The 17,734-nt window shown below is 42.6% G+C and overlaps 1 protein-coding gene across 5 annotated transcripts in view; it reads right to left on the bottom strand.

Annotated features, from left to right (window-relative positions):
* LOC140462260 (nuclear receptor coactivator 7-like) overlaps positions 1-17,734 on the bottom strand; it is a 116,062-nt gene that overhangs the window by 78,851 nt on the left and 19,477 nt on the right. For all 5 annotated transcript variants that reach the window (XM_072555989.1, XM_072555988.1, XM_072555992.1 and 2 more), the window contains exon 3: positions 10,109-10,250. In XM_072555989.1, coding sequence (XP_072412090.1) covers positions 10,109-10,155 — 47 coding nt within the window. In that variant the 5' untranslated portion in view covers positions 10,156-10,250. The remainder of the gene's footprint in view (positions 1-10,108; positions 10,251-17,734) is intronic.

Below are 17,734 nucleotides of genomic sequence, written 5' to 3'. Positions count from 1 at the left end.
GGAGGGGGAGGGGGGGGGAGGGGGGGGGAGGGGAGGGGGAGGGGGGAGGGTGGGGAGGGGGAGGGTGGGGAGGGGGAGGGGAGGGGGGGGAGGGGGAGGGGAGGGGGAGGGGGGGAGGGGGAGGGGGAGGGGAGGGGGAGGGGGGGGAGGGGGAGGGGGGGGGGAGGGGGAGGGGGGGGGGAGGGGAGGGGGGGAGGGGGAGGGGGGGGGAGGGGGGGGGAGGGGGAGGGGGGGCGGTGGGGGAGGGGGAGGGAGGGGGGGGGGAGGGGGGGGGGAGGGGGAGGGGGGCGGTGGGGGAGGGGGAGGGAGGGAGGGGAGGGAGGAGGGGGGAAGGTGGGGGGATTGGGGGGGGGAGGGAGGAGGGGGAAGGTGGGGGGAAGGGGGAAGGTGGGGGGAGGGTGGGGTGGGGGGAGGGGGTGGGGGTGGGGGGTGAGGGTGGGGGTGAGGGTGGGGGAAGGGGGGTGGGGTGGGGCAAGGGGGGGGAAGGGTGGGGTGGGGCAAGGGGGGGAAGGGTGGGGTGGGGCAAGGGGGGGAAGGGTGGGGTGGGGTGGGATGGGGGAAGGGGGGGGAAAGGTGGGGTAGGGTGGGGGGAAGGGGGGTGGGGTGGGGCAAGGGGGGGAAGGGTGGGGTGGGGCAAGGGGGGGAAGGGGTGGGGTGGGGCAAGGGGGGGAAGGGTGGGGGTGGGGTGGGATGGGGGAAGGGGGGGAAAGGTGGGGTGGGGTGGGGGAAGGGGGGGAAAGGTGGGGTGGGGGTGGGGGGTGGGGTGGGGGGAAGGGGGGGGGAAGGGGGGAAGGGTGGGGTGGGGTGGGGTGGGGTGGGGTGGGGTGGGGTGGGGGAAGGGGGGGGGGAAGGGGGGAAGGGTGGGGGTGGGGGAAGGGGGGGGGAAGGGGGGAAGGGTGGGGTGGGGGGAAGGGGGGGGGAAGGGGGGAAGGGTGGGGTGGGGGAAGGGGGGTTGGGGAGGAGAGGAAAGTTCTTTAATCTATCCTTGTAATCTTGTAAATTTTTTCTTCTCTCCCCCTCTCTCTCTCCCCCTCTCTCTCCCCCTCTCTCTCCCCCTCTCTCTCCCCCCTCTCTCTCCCCCTCTCTCTCCCCCTCTCTCCCCCTCTCTCTCCCCCTCTCTCTCCCTCTCTCTCCCCCCTCTCTCTCCCCCTCTCTCTCCCCCTCTCTCCCCCTCTCTCCCCCTCTCTCTCCCCCTCTCTCTCCCTCTCCAATGCATTCACAGCATTCCAAAACATGGCTCCCACATTGGGCACAATACCCTAGTTGAGGTCCAACAAGTGTTTTATACAAGTTTAACATTATCGCTTTGCTCTTGTACTCTATACTTCCATTTCATAAAGCCGAGGTCACTGTATGCTTTATTAACTGCTCTTCATTTGTCCTGTCACCTACAATGATTTGTACACATACAAGACCCTTTGCTCCTGCATACCAAATAGCACCATCCATTTTATTTTGTCTTTCAATATCTTTCTACCAATGTACATCTCTTCTCTGCATTGAACTTCATCTGCTAACGATCTGCCCTGTCCACCAACTTGTCAATGTCAAGAGTGTGATGGAACATGCTCACTTGCCTGGATGATTGCAGCTCTAAGAACTCAAAGCTGACACCAACCAAGACAATATTTGTATCCTCAACCGTCACAGGTGAGGTGCTGGAAGATTGGAGGTTGGCTAAAGTAGTGCCACTGTTTAAGAAAGCCAGGGAACAATGGACCAGTGAGCCTGATGTCAGTGGTGGACAAGTTGTTGGAGTGAATCCTGAGGGACAGGTTGTGCATGTATTTGGAAAGGCAAGGACTGATTAGTCAACATGACTTTGTGCGTGGGAAATCATGTCTCACAAACTTGATTGAGTTTTTTGAAGTAGTAACAAAGAGGATTGATGTGGGCAGAGTGGTACATGTGATCTATATGGAATTCAGTAAGGCGTTCGACGAGGTTCACCATGGGAGACAGGTTAGCAAGGTTAAGTCTCATGAAATACAGGGAGAACTAGCCATTTGGATAAGAACTGGCTCAGAGGTAGAAGACAGAGGGTGGTGGTGCAGGGTTGTTTTCAGACTAGAGGCCTGTGACCAGTGGAATGCCACAAGGGTCAGAGCTGGGTCCTCTACTTTTCGTCATTTACATAAATGATTTGGATATGAGCATAAGAGGTACAGTTAGTACGTTTGCAGATGACACCAAAATTGGAGGTGTAATGGACAGCGAAGAGGGTTACCTCAGATTACAACATGATCTTGATCAGATGGCCATTGGGCTGAGAAGTGGCAGGTGGAACTTAATCTAGATAAATGTGAGGTGCTGCACTTTGGGAAAGTAACTCTTAGCAGGACTTATACACTTAATAGTAAGGTCCTAGGGAGTGTTGCTGAACAAAGAGTGTAGGTAAGTGGAGCCGCAGGTAGATAGGATAGTGATGAAGGCATTTGGTATGCTTTCCTTTACTGGTCAGAGTATTGAGTACAGGAGATGGGAGGTCATGTTGTGATTGTACAGGACATTGGTGAGGCCACTGTTGGAATATTGTGTGCAATTCTGGTCTCCTTCTTATTGGAAAGATGTTGTGAAACTTGAAAGGGTTCAGAAAAGATTTACAAGGATATTGCCAGGGTTGGAGGATTTGAGCTATAGGGAGAGGCTGAACAGGCTGGGGCTGTTTTCCCTGGAGCATCGGAGGCTGAGGGGTGACCTTATAAGAGGTTTACAAAATTATGAGGGACATGGATAGGGTAAATAGACAAAGTCTTTTCCCTGGGGTGGGGTGTCCAGAACTAGAGGGCATAGGTTTAGGGTGAGAGGGAAAAGATATAAAAGAGACCTAAGGGGCAACCTTTTCATGCAGAGGGTGGTATGTGTATGGAATGAGCTGCCAGAGGAAGTGGTGGAGGCTGGTACAATTGCAACATTTAAAAGGCATTTGGATGGGTATATGAATGGGAAGGGTTTGGAGGGATATGGGCCAGGTGATGGCAAGTGGGACTAGATTGGTTTGGGACATCTAGTCGGCATGGACAGGTTGAACCGAAGGGTCGGTTTCCGTGCTGTACATCTCTGTGACTCGCTATTTATTGCAAGTAATTAGATTCTAGCTAAAAGGTACTCAGTTCTAAACTGTTAGCATACAATACTAATTCAAACTCCTATTCCCTTATAAACTCCCACTTACACACACAAACAGATTATGTACAGTGGGGCAAAATCTAGAAAGACAGTTCAGCGGACTTGATTCCCAGGTACTGTTGTTAAGATTATCCTCATGGCTCTTTTATTGGCTATCACATTGCTTCAGTTGTTTTTCTGCAGATTCTCCTACTTGCAATGATCGTTGAAGGAAAGATAAGCTGGCTTGTTTCAGGTTCACAGTAAGTTTTGACTGCAAAGAGAACTCCTGAAATGGTTAAGAACTGAACATGTCTCACTCTCTCTTGCTGTCTATATCTTGATCTCAGCTCCAAGATGTTCAGTTACCTGAGAACCGATCACAGAGCTGTTGGCAAGCAAAAAGGTCTTTGAAAGGTCTGTCTTTGAAAACTGGTCAATAGTCCATAAATCAACCAACCAAATCCTTGATGCTGGCAAAAGCTGCAATATTACATTCCCTCAACTCCAAAATATCTGCAACTCTAATCAGTGCTGGTTCAAACAGTCGCTTATGCAATGTTTGCAATGAATTTCAGACTACTTGTTTTTCAAAACGGCAGCTATCCTTTCAAACCCTGGCTTTTAAAATAGCTTTCTATTGTTTTAGTCTCCACCTTTTAGGAACACAAAATTTAAAAAAGCATGATCCTTACATGATTGGTGTCCTCCTATGACATCTGCTTTGACCAGGCTATTGTGAACTTTCATGCAGTTGGATGTCAAATTTTGTTTGCTGATGCTCCTACTTATTTCATAGGATCGTGATTCTATTTTAAAGGTGTAGATCATTAGAGGAAATACACAAGTTGGAGCCGTTATACTTTGCCCTTCTTTAACAGTCCTTTCAATCATTTCTGAATAGGCTAAGGCAACCGAGCTGGAGCCTACCAACAACCTCAAGCAATATGCCCAAAATACACAGGAAACCCACAACCACTACCAAATGAAAGAGATGTCACCAGAAGACCATCTGATTTACATCATCTCACAATGAATCCAGTGTGGTTACCCATGACACAGCTCAGAGGAAGAACAATCAGCCGACGTTCGCTCCTTCGCAGAACTAGCTAATTAGTCCCTTGCTCTTTGTCCAATAGCCCATCATTTTCTCCCCTCAACTATTTATACCCAATTACCCTTCGGAAGTTATAATTGAGTCTGCTCCCACCATCATCTTTCACAATATATTTCAAATGTGAACAATTTACTGCACAAAAGAATTTGTTTCACATTACCTTTGGTTCTTTTGCCAATTACCTTAAAAACCTTGGGTTTTCAACCCTGACATTATCACAAATAGTTTCCCATCTTTATCTACTTAGGTTTAATTATTTTGAATCCTGCTATGAGATTTTCCTTTAACCTTCCCTATTCCCAGGACAACTACCTCAGTTTCTCCAGTCTCTCCTCATAGCTGAACTACTGTTCAGCTTCCAGTGAACTATAACAGCAAATCTTCTCAGCATGCTTGCCTTGGATTTGACACTGTTACTATTGTGTGATGCTCTTAATTGGATTCAAGATTCTACTCAAGCCGAACAAATAATTTATAAAATTTTAGCATAACTCACTTGCTTTATATATTTTCTGGACCTAGTGCTTTGCAATGAACCAGACTCTATAAAAGATCTTAAAGTAAGGGAACCCTTAGGAAGTAGCGACCATAATATGGTAGAGTTCAGTCTGGAGTTTGAAAGGGAGAAGGCGAAATCTGATGTAATGGTGTTACAGTTGAATAAAGGTAATTATGAGGGCATGAGAGAGGAACTGACTAAAATAGACTGGAAGCAGAGGCTAACCGGGAAGACACTAGAGCAAAAATGGCAGGAGTTTGTAGGTATAATTGAGGACACTGTACAGAGGTTCATTCCCAAGAAAAGAAAGATTAACCGGGGAGGGATTAGACAACCTTGGCTGACAAAGGAAGTCAGGAAATGTATTAAAGAAAAAGAGAGATCCTATAAAGTGGCTAAGAACAGTGGGAAATCAGAAGATTGGGAAGGATACAAAAGCAAACAGAGGATAACAAAGAGTGTAATAAGAAATGAGAGGATCAAATATGAAGGTAGGCTAGCCAGTAATATTAGAAATAATAGTAAAAGTTTCTTTCAGTACATAAGAAACAAACGACAGGCAAAAGTAGACATTGGGCCACTTCAAACTGATGCAGGGAGCCTAGTGATGGGAGATAAGGAAATAGCAGGAGAACTTAACAAGTACTTTGCGTCAGTTTTCACAGTGGAAGACAGGAGTAATATCCCAAAAATTAAAGGGTGTCACGGGGCTGAGTTGAGTATGGTTGCCATTACGAAAGAGATAGTGCTAGAAAAGTTAAAAAGTCTTAAAATTGATAAATCTCCTGGCCCCGATGGGATACACCCTAGAGTTCTGAGAGAGGTTGCTGAGGAAATAGCAGAGGCATTGGTTGAGATCTTTCAAGAGTCACTGGAGTCAGGAAAGGTCCCGGACGATTGGAAGATGGCTGTAGTAACCCCCTTGTTCAAGAAAGGATCAAGGCAAAAGATGGAAAATTATAGGCCAATCAGCTTAACCTCGGTTGTTGGTAAAATTCTAGAATCCATCATTAAGGATAAGGTTTCTAAATTCTTGGAAGAGCAGAGTCTGATTAGAACAAGTCAACATGGATTTAGTAAAGGGAGGTCATGCCTGACAAACCTGTTGGAATTTTTTGAAGAGGTAACAAGTAGGTTAGACCAGGGGAACCCAGTGGATGTGGTCTATCTGGACTTTCAAAAGGCCTTTGATAAGGTGCCACACGGGAGACTGCTGAGCAAGGTGAGGGCCCATGGTGTTCGAGGTGAGCTGCTGGGATGGATTGAGGATTGGCTATCTAACAGAAGGCAGAGAGTTGGGATAAAAGGTTCTTTTTCAGAATGGCAGCCGGTGACGAGCGGTGTCCCGCAGGGTTCGGTGCTGGGGCCACAGCTGTTCGCATTATATATTAATGATTTGGATGAGGGAACCGGGGGCATTCTAGCGAAGTTTGCCGATGATACAAAGTTGGGTAGACAGGCAGGTAGTACTGAGGAAGTGGGGAGGCTACAGAAGGATCTAGACAGGTTGGGAGAGTGGTCCAGGAAATGGCTGATGGAATTTAACGTGAGCAAGTGCAAGGTCTTGCACTTTGGCAAAAAGAATATAGGAATGGACTACTTTCTAAATGGTGAGAAACTTAATAAAGCCAAAGCACAAAGGGATCTGGGAGTGCTAGTCGAGGATTCTCTAAAGGTAAACATGCAGGTTGAGTCTGTGATTAAGAAAGCGAATGCAATGTTGTCTCTTATCTCAAGAGGGTTGGAATATAAAAGCAGAGATGTACTACTAAGACTTTATAAAGCTCTGGTTAGGCCCCATTTGGAGTACTGTGTCCAGTTTTGGTCCCCACACCTCAGGAAGGACATACTGGCACTGGAACGTGTCCAGCGGAGATTCACACGGATGATCCCTGGAATGACAGGTCTAGCATATGAGGAACGGCTGAGGATACTGGGATTGTATTCGTTGGAGTTTAGAAGACTAAGGGGAGATCTAATAGAGACGTACAAAATAATACATGGCTTTGAAAAGGTGGATGCTAGAAAATTGTTTCCGTTAGGCGAGGAGACTAGGACCCGTGGACACAGCCTTAGAATTAGAGGGGGTCATTTCAGAACGGAAATGCGGAGACATTTCTTCAGCCAGAGAGTGGTGGGCCTGTGGAATTCATTGCCACGGAGTGCAGTGGAAGCCGGGACGCTAAATGTCTTCAAGGCCGAGATTGATAGGTTCTTGTTGTCTAGAGGAATTAAGGGCTACGGGGAGAACGCTGGCAAGTGGAGCTGAAATGCGCATCAGCCATGATTGAATGGCGGAGTGGACTCGATGGGCCGAATGGCCTTACTTCCACTCCTATGTCTTATGGTCTTATGGTCTTATTATGCTCCTATTTATAAAACTAATGGTTCTTATACATTTAAAACAGCCTTCTCAATGATCCCAGCCATTTTCAAAGACTTGTATAAATAAACCCAAATTGCTGCATCATTTTTATAATGGTACCATTTAGTTTGTATCACATCTCACCATTATTATCAAAATCCATCACTTCAAACTTCTCTGCATTAAATTTCATTAGCCACAAATTTGGCAATTTCACTAGCCACAGATTTGGCAATTTCACTAGCCACAGATTTGGCAATTTCACCAGTCTATATGCTCTTCATTGTCTACTCCATTCCCAAATTTTGTTTTGTAAATTATTCCCTTCATACTGAAGTCCAAGTCACACTGAGATGGTATCAATATACCAGAATAGCAATTCATCTGTTATTCCTTAAATTCTAACCAAATAGGTTTTGTGACATGTAACTTCATCTATAGGTATGTTCCTGGAAATCGCAACAAAGTGAAATAACAGTGGAAAATTAAAAGTTAAAATCTGAATTTGACTTTTCCAGGCAAGAAACATCCAAAGGATCTTATGTATGTTGTTAAAACTATACTGTACATGTGCAATAACCATGCCTTCCTGAATGAAATAACTTGTAAAGATTTAATTTGGAAATATATTGTGTAAAGTCAAATGATATAATTCTCAAAGTCTGTCTTTCTTCATATGCTTCAGATACTTAGGGTTTGGGAATGACTTGCGTCCACTACAGTTTGATTGTTCAGAGGTGGCTACCAAGTCCACTACACAACCTTCAGATCTGCCACAGGTGGGCCAGGTAGATCAGAGAGATGAGTTTTTTTGGAGGTTTTTTGCAGAGTGTCTGCTATCAAGGCAAGTTCCTAACAAAATCAATGTGTTCAATACCTTCCCGAATGAACTTTCTCCCATTTTGGTTGGTCACCATGGTTTGGACGATATCTCCAACCACACTGAGATGAACATCAAGTATGACTGGAAGACCATCAGCTTTTCTGCCCAAAACCTGCTGGTCTTACAGTTGGAGTTGACCCTGACTGAATGTTGCAGACTGGCACATTCCAAGTTCCAGGATGACGTGCTGAAGAATGCCCTAGAGCTTGGGGCTTGGCCACCAAGGCACAGTAGGGAAAGGCCACCATTTAAGGCCCTCTGCCAAAGAATACTGGGGATTCATTCAGTAATTGGGCGCTCTTGATGCCTCAGCTAAATGCTAAAAGGTTCTCAGTAAATATAGAGAATGGTGAACATCAAAGACTTAATTTTTTCTCTGTAAGTAAAGAGAGTATAGATCTGAATGGCTTCATTAACTATACATGTACCAAAGATATTTTTCTATGAATAAAGATTATTTTTGCAATTAAAAAAAGTCCCTCTGCTTCACCAATGGCAAGTTGGAGAAGGACCAGATTTGGGGCTCCAAGGTTAAACAGAAGATTGTAGAGTCAGACACCTAGAGACCAAGTAATATACGTTGCATTTCTCAGCTAAATAAGCCCAAAACAAGGAAATAAATTTTACCCACTTTAAATAGCGAATATCTCCCTCTCTCTGACTTTAAAAAGAGCTCCTTTTTGTGCTTAATGTGAAAAAACACCTCAATTGCTCTCAGTTCAGAATGATACCAATCAGACCAACACTACAGTTGTGAAACAATATGTGATGAAGAAAATGTGAAATAGTATACAAAACAATATTAAATTTAAAGTGAAGATGCAAATTAGAATACCAATCTTAAAAGCGTTGAAACTTTAAAGCACAGTGACTCAGCATAGGCCAACTTAAAACAGGGACCTATTGTACGTACAAGGACAAGGGGGAATGCCATCTATTATGGACAAACTTAGACAAAAAAAATTTCTCCATCACCACCTCCACAATGGAGAAACTGCATAATTTCTCTCCTTCAGCATAAATTCAAGAACAAATCCCAAACCCCAATAACAAACTTAAGAGCTTTTCTTTGCGTCAAGCCAGGAATTTTATAATACCACTCAATAAGGAAGATATAGTTCCATGCAACTTCTATTGGCTTTTGCTGATCCCTGGTATGCAAGCCCTCATGTAGTGTTCTTCATCACTTCCACTATTGGTCCAGTTATCCCAGTGCTTTTTAACAGGTTTTATCAAAATACTGATTGTGTGCAAGATCACAGGATAGTACCTAATTATAATGCAACTCTTCAACATATAAAGGATGAATCTTATTCCTTATGCACTTTTTATACATGGTCTTATATACATTTGGTTTAATAAATACCTTTTTCTAGACACTGTACTAATGTATGCAATAATATAGCTTCGCTGCTCCTTGGATGCTGCCTGAACTGCTGTGCTCTTTCAGCACCACTAATCCAGAATCTGGTTTCCAGCATCTGCAGTCATTGTTTTTACCTTAGTAATATAGCTTATACAATTCTGATCTAAACATTGAGTAGTGGACAAGAACCCAGAGCTTAGTAACTCTAAAATATCAAAAATAGAAAATCAGAAAAGGCCAATGCTCACAACACAGCAATCACCATTGCTACAGCAGCAACAATTCACATTGATAATAAAAGGGAACACTTGTGGGGTTTGGGGACAGAGCATTATTATGAAACAGATACACTTGTTAATTTTTTATTATAACGTAACTACCTAAGGGTTATTTGCACCACTCACCAATGCAGACACTCACCTCCAGTACAAATGTCACAAATTAAAAACTAAATAAAGAACAAGAATTACTTCCCCTGCAAACAACAAAATAGCCGATCACATAGATGTTATTGCATCTCATTAATACCAATCTTCTTCCTTATTCTCCATGAAACAGTTATTTTTCAGACAGTTAAGGAGTCAACAAGCTCAACCCATCTATAGTAAAGTCACCTCAAAGCAAGGAAATACTCATGGACAAGCATTCCCATTCTGTAGATTCTTTAAAAAAAAATGTTTGTTCTGCTTTAAATCCTTTTTGAATAAATATTAAAACACAGTATAATGTACAGCAAATTCAAAAATAGATAAATAACTGAAAAAGATTACCTGGCAAAATAACCTGGTCTTCTCTTTTTCAAATCTTTAGTCTCCATGGTAGAATACTTCAAAGCTGATTACTTTTCCCTTCCACACTGTTCAATAAAATGCTTTTGTTTCCAATTTCATGGCATCTGCACAGGAATGGTGCCTGTAATAATATAATCTTGTGACTCAGACTGCTTCACAAACAGAATAGCTGGTACTTGTTGTTTACCTTGAGATGAACATCTTAAGATTTTCAGTCACATGCTTTCATATTATGCAAAACCCTCTAATGTTCATTTATTTTAATAGATTATACAATGTAAAGTATTTTTCACATCGTACTAATTAAAAGATAAGCGATATAAACTAAACATTAACTTCAACAAAGTCAATTTACTTCAATTGCCATTGGCACACCAAAACTAGGTAGTTATTTTCATTAAACACCTTATGGGAGCATAACTCCTCGACACCAAGGCTGATATGAAAGGAGATTTCAGGATGCAAGAATTCTTGCAGATATAATAGTCTTAATTGCAAGGGAGTCCAAAACACATTTTGAATTATGACGGCAGGGTAGACATTCTATAGAAATCCAACTTCAAACTTAAAAATCATCAAATTGATGATTAATTACAGTGGTATAAAGCAGTTGCAACTTAAGTGCAGGAATCACATTTCAAGGAAAACAGACAGTATAAGTGTTACTGAAAAAAAATCAATGATACTGTTTGGAGTGGATAGTGAAGTAACCAATTCTAACTAATCTCAAACAGTTGTGAGAATGCAGAAGCTGAAACAGATAAAAAATTAAGAAAAACTGATTTTGTGCTGTCATTGTCTAGTGCCTGCTGAAAATTGAGAATGAACCAAATATGTGCCACTTAGTTAGCTCTGACCTCACTGGCAAGGTCGATATTTACTGACCATCTCCAATTGCTACCATTCCCCAGCTGCAAGCAAACCCCGCAACATGTACATGCATATATGCAGTGCTGAGCATGAAATAAGAAATAAAAAACAAAAGAACTGCAGATGCTAGAATCAGAAACAAAAACAGAAATTGCAGGAAAAACTCAGGTCTGGCAAAATCTGCTGAGTTTTTCCAACAACTTCTGTTTTTGTTGTAGTGTTGAACAGTAGCTTTGCCAGGTCAGCATTTCAGATTTAGGTGTACCTGTTTCTGCTTCTTACACTCTTCAGTGAAGTTCTTGGGCTTTCTTTTCTGAACATTTCTGTAATGTATATCTATATATAAACTTCTTTTGACTGCAGCGTCTACTTTCTTGATGTGTTGAAGTAGTTGAACATTTAGCTAGTTCAGAGGAGTCCAACCTGCCATCCTTTGAGTTATCACTGGAAGAGGACAAGAGGGCTGAGAACGATTCTTATTGGGCCATTGGGGAACTTGAAGAATAAAGGTAAACTGTCTAAATTGCTCTCAAATTCTTGGTTGTCTGATTAGCTTTTGTTTTTTTGTTTATTCCCCAAATTACTTACATAAAATACAGAGATTATGTAAAGGGCTGGAAGTACAGTTGGTTTTAAATTTAAACAAGGAGCTCCTGCAAACCAAAAGTAGCCAATGAAAATTAAAAAGTATCCTTCAAAGTAGTAACTTATTCTGACTGTTTCAATCCGATATATTTGATCAGTTTTCAAAATAAACACATCACACTCAAGACCAGACTAAGACAACATATTACTAGGTCGACTAACTGCAAAATATGCAAAATTACAAAAATTACAAACATCAATGCTTAGGGTACTCTTCTGCCAACAAGGGTTAAATTTACCATTTTTACAGGTTCTTATGGGACAGAACTTGAGAACCTGTCTTTAATTGGAGACACAAATCATTGAAGAGATAGTCTGATAATTGCAGCCTCACCAAACAACTATCATCTCACGCTATCACTGCTGGACTTCCTCAAGCCATAGAGTCATAGAAATGTATAGCACGAAACAGACCCTTCAGTCCAACTCGTCCATGCTGACTAGATCTCCTAAATTAATCTAGTCCCATTTTCCAGCACTTTGTCCATATGCCTCAAAATCTTTCCTATTCATATACCAATCCAGATGCCTTTTAAAATGTTGTAATTGTATCAGCCTCCATCACTTCCTCTGGCAGCTCATTCCATACATGCACCACCCTCAGCATGAAAACGTTGTCCCTTAGTTCCCTTTTAAATCTTTCCCCTCACATCCTAAACCTATGCCATCTAGTTCTGGATTCTCCAAACCCAGAGAAAAGACCTTGTCTATGATTTGAGGAAGATCTTAGGCCTGATCATCTTCAGTAGCTCCATCAATAGACTTGCCTCCACTACATAGTCAGGGTGGTGATGTTAATAAATTACTTTTCTATTCTTCCTGTCAAACTGAACAAGTTCACATTTTTCCACATTATGCTCCCTCCTACAGGATGAATGTTGTGAAACTTGAAAGGGTTCAGAAAACATTTATAACAATGTTGCCACAGTTGAAGAGTTTGAACTATAGGGAGGGGCTGACTAGGCTGGGGCTATGTTTCCTGGAGTGTTGAAGGCTGAGAGGCAACCTTTTGAGGTTTATAAAATCATGAGGGGCATGAATAGGGTAAATAGGCTGTGGGAGTCCAAAACTAGAGGGCACAGGTTTAAGATAAGAGGGCAAAGATTTAAAAGGAACCTAAGGGGCAACATTTTCATGCAGAGGTTAGTGCGTGTATGGAATGAGCTGCCAGAGGTAGTGGTGGAGGCTAGCACAATGCAATATTTAAAAGGCATCTGGACAGGTATATGAATTGTAAATGTTTACAGGGATGTAAGCCAAATGCTGGCAAATGGGACTAGATTAATTTAGGATATCTGGCTGGCATAGATGAGTTGGACCAAAGAGTCTGTTTCCATGCTGTTACCTCTACGACACTATGATCCATAATATTACTCTCACATCAAACCCATCTACACCCTGCTGTAGACTCTATGTCATTGTGACAACTGACTCCCCTGATTCTGCACCATTAGCAACTCACATTTGGTCCCTTCATCCAAGTCATTAATACAGATGGTAAATAATGGCAGGCTCAGTCCCTGCAGCACTCTTCTTATTAGTCCACCAGTCCCAAAATAACCCATTATCCTTATTTTCTGCTTCTGATCACCTAACCAATCCTCTACCAATGCTAAATATATTACCTCCTACACCATCTTACTTTGTGCAATGGCCTTATGAGTGGCATCTTATAAGTGCATTAGTCAGAGAGGGTGGGTTGCTCTTCAGCGGGTCTGTGTGGACTTATTGGGCCGAAGGGCCTGCTTCCACACTGTAGGGAATCTAATCTAAAAAGAAATATCTTTTGAAAATTCAAGTAACTACATCTGCAAGTACCCCTTCATTCACCTTGTTAAATTCTTTGAGGAATTAAATAAATTGGACAAATACAATTTCCCTTTCACGAAACAATTCAGATTCTGCCTGACTGAGAAAGTCAGAAAATAATATCCTGCTATTAGCTTCTTGTAATGGAGTTTGGCATGTTCTCCATGACAAAAGTTGAACTAAATTACTTAGTTTCTGCTTGGTTTACCTCATTACTTGAATAAAGATGCTGTTTGTTGAACATAAAGAAAGGAACAGTTAGCTTTACAGACTTTTCAACTGAGATCCCGGAGAAGGAAATGAAGGAAAACAGCAACTGCTGTGAACAGGCTGGTAATAAAGATTGTTCTTTGTTTGCCACCAGGGAGGATGCTTCTCAGAGCTTGTTCTCTGGTTGAAAAGATAGAGTCAATGGGAATTCAAGGACACCAGAAGACTTACATTGTTCTAGCCAGGAGAAGACACAGTGGTCCTTATTGATGGATATTTTAGTCAATGAACTCTCAAAGCCTGAGTGGAAATAACCTTGCTATGCATATGAGACATTAAGACTTATCAAAAATAATGTTAAAACAGGATTTTTGGAAGCCAAGAGTAACTTTGAGCTGGTTCCTGCTTTAAAAAAACATGCAATTCTGCAGACAGGTGGTTGTTAATGTATAAATGTGAGATGGGTTTTCAGTCACATTATGCTTAAATACATTTTCTGTTGTTCAGTGTATTAGTTAACTACCAAATAATGTGTGGCCGAGGTTGATTTTAGTTTGTTGTAATTATAGTTTCAAAACAAAACTTTTTTTTTAGTCTCAAATTGGATTGTAACAATGAGCAATAAATGCTTTTGAAACAACAACCTGTCAATGAAAGGGAACTGGTGAATCCACTGTATTTGGATTTCCAGAAGGAATTTCATAAGATGCATTCTCTAAGGAGTCTATGTTTACTTTGGCTCTCTCATCCTCTTATAAGCCATAAGAACAGAATGAGGCCATTCAAGCCATTGAGTCTGCTATGCCATTTCATCATGGCTGATTTGTTTCTCGATCCATTTCTCCTGCCTTCTTCCCATAACCCTCAATCCATTTACCAATCAGGAACACACCTATCTCTATCTTAAATACAATCAATGACTTGGCCTCCATAGCCCTCTGGCAATGAGTTCCACAGATTAACCATTCTCCTTATCTCAGTTCTAAAGGATTGTCCCTACATTGAGGATGTGGCCTTGGGTCCTAGTCTCTCCTACTAGTGGAAACATCTTCTCCACGTCCACTCTGTCCAGGCCTACCCTAATCTGTAAGTTTCAATCAGATTCCCCTCAACCATCTCAACTCAGCATCTCCTCATATGACAAGCCCTTCATCCCCAGGTTCAATACTGTAAACCTCCGATGGAACCCTCCAACGCCAATGTACCTATCCTCACAGAAGGGGCCCCTCTCAATATTCCAAATGTGGTCTTAGCAGAGCATTACACAGCCTCAGCAGTATATTTCTAGTCTTGCATTGAAGCCCTCTTGGAATGAATGCTAACACTGCATTTGCCTTCCTAACTGCCAACTGAATCTGCACGTTAACCTTAAGAGAATCCTGAACTAGGACTCCTAAGTCCCTTTGTGCCCCAAATTTCAGAAGCCATTCCCCATTTAAAATAATTTGTGCCTATTCTTCCTACCAAAGTGCATAACCTTACACTTTCCCACATTGTATGCAAGCTGCCACTTCTTTGCCCACACCCATAGCCTGTCCAAGTCCTTCTGCAGCCCCCTTGCTTTCTCAACATTACGTGCTCCTCCACCTATCTTTGTCTTAACTGCAAACTTAGCAACAGCAATCTCAGCTCCTTCATCAAGTGTGTTAATGTAAAATATGAATAGTTGTGTTCCCAACACAGACCCCTGTGGATCTCCAATAATTACCAGCATCTATTCGGAAAAATATCCCATTAACTCCACTCTTTGGCTTCTCCCAGTCAACCAATCCACTATCTGTGCCAGTACCTTATTGTAACATCATGGGCTCTTACCTTATTTCATTATTTAGAGTTATTTAGCACAGACACAGACCCTTAGGTTCAACTCAACCATGCTGACCAGACACCCCAATCTGACCAAGTCCCATTTGCTAGCATTTGGCCCCTATCCCCAAACCCTTTCTAATCATAAACCCATCATGGTGCCTTTTAAATGTTCTAATTGTATTCACCACCACCACCACTTCCTCTGGCAGTTTGTTCAATATATGCACCACCTTCTGCGTTAAGAGGTTAGCCCTGACTCCTGTTTGAAATCTTTCCCCTCTCATCTTAAACCTATGCCCTCTAGTTTTGGATTTCCCTCCACCCTCGGAAAAAGACCTTGGCTATTTACCCTATCCATGTCCCTCATGATTTTATAAACCTCTGTAAGGTCACCGTCAGCCTCCGACACTCCAGGGAGAAAAGCCTCAGCCTATTCACCTCTCCCTATAGTTCAAGTCCTCCAGTCCTAGCAACATCCTTGTATCTTTTCTGCATGCTCTCAAGTTTAACAACATCCTTCCGGTAGAAGGGTGACTAGAACTGTATGCAGTAATCTAAAAGTGGTCTCACCAATATCCTGTACATCCGCAATATGATCTCCAAAATTGATACTCAATGTTCTGACCAATGGAGGCAAGCGTGCCAAATGCTTTCTTCCCCACCCTGCCAACCTGCAACTCCACTTTAAAGGAAATGCGCTCCTAAGTCTCTTTGTTCGGCAATACTCCCTAGGGCCCAACCATTAACTGTATAAGTCCTGCCCTGGTTTGCCTTACCAAAATACAACACCTCACATTTATCTAAATCAAACTGCATCTGCTACTCCTCAGTCCATTGGCCCATCTGATTAAGGTCCCATTTGACTGAGATAATTTTCTTCACTATTCACTACACTAACTATTTTGGTTTTCTCTTAGCAGCACCTTGTCAAAGGCCTTCTGAAAATCCAAAAAAATCACGTTCACATCTAACTTGCTCATTACTTCCCCCGGCATGGTGGTTCAGTGGTTAGCACTATTACCTCACAGCACCAATGCTATGGGTTTGATTCCACCCTCGGATGGGTTTGAGAGGGATGCTCTTTGGAGGGTTGGTGTGGAATCAATGGGCCAAATGGCCTGCTTCCACATTATAGGGATTCTGTGAAAGTTCTTAACACATTTGTCAGGCATGGCCTTCCCTTGAAAATATGCTGATTCAACCCTATTTTACTATGCACTTCGAAGTACTCTGCAATCTCATCCTTAATACTGGACTCTAAAATCTTACCGACGACTGAGTTCAGGTTAACTGGCCTGCAGTTTCCTGTTTTTTGCCTCTCTCTCCTCTTAAATAGAGGTGTTACATAAGCTAATTTCGAGTCCTCTGGGACTCTCATTAACTCCAGTAATTCCTGAAAGATCACAATCAATGCCTCTACCATCTCCTCAGCTATCTTCTTCAGAACTCTGGGGTATAGTCGTTCCATTCCAGGTGATTTATCCACTTTCAAGCTTTTCAGCTTCCCCAGCATCTTCTCTTTCATGATGCCGCAACATTCACCTCTAATCCCAACTCTCTTCAAGTTCTGGCATGCTGCTAGTATCTTTGACTATGAAACTAATGAAAAACTGATCAGTTCTTTCACCATTTCTTTGATCTCCATTACTACTTCACCAGCTCATTTTCAAGCATTCAAATGTCCACTTTTGTCTCTCTTACATTTTAGATATCTAAAATAAAACCTCTTGCAATCTTCTTTTATTGCACTAGCTAGCTTACTCTCAGTTAGCCTTCTCCACCCTGTATATATTTAAAGAAGCTCTTGCTGTCTCTTGTAAGTTTACTCTCAAGAGTATATCTTCTCTCTTTTTAACACTTTTCCAATCTTCTGGCTCACCTCTAATTTTTGCCACATTGTTTTTTGCTTTCCATTTGATGCTATCTTTAACTTCCCAGCTTAACCATTTTTGGATTACCCCTTTCTTAGAATCCTTCATCCTCACAGGAATATATCTTTGCTGTAAGCCAAAAACTATTTTCTTCAATAATCTTCACCTTCATTTTCCTGCCTCTCCCCTAAACGCCCAGTTCCCTCCCTGATTTTACAGAATCAGTCCACCTGAGCCCTGAATGAATGTTGAGACCTGGTCTAGACAGCCCTCTGTGCTACAGAATTCCCAGATTCATTCCCCTCTGGGAAGGGATGCTCCAATTTCATTCTTAAATGAGCAACCCTTTTTCCTGGGATTGTCCTCCAGTTCCAGACTCTCTCACTGGGAG

Source organism: Chiloscyllium punctatum, chromosome 3 (assembly GCF_047496795.1).
Source record: "Chiloscyllium punctatum isolate Juve2018m chromosome 3, sChiPun1.3, whole genome shotgun sequence".
Classification (NCBI taxonomy): domain Eukaryota; kingdom Metazoa; phylum Chordata; class Chondrichthyes; order Orectolobiformes; family Hemiscylliidae; genus Chiloscyllium; species Chiloscyllium punctatum.
This window is presented reverse-complemented; position numbering and strand designations above follow the sequence as displayed.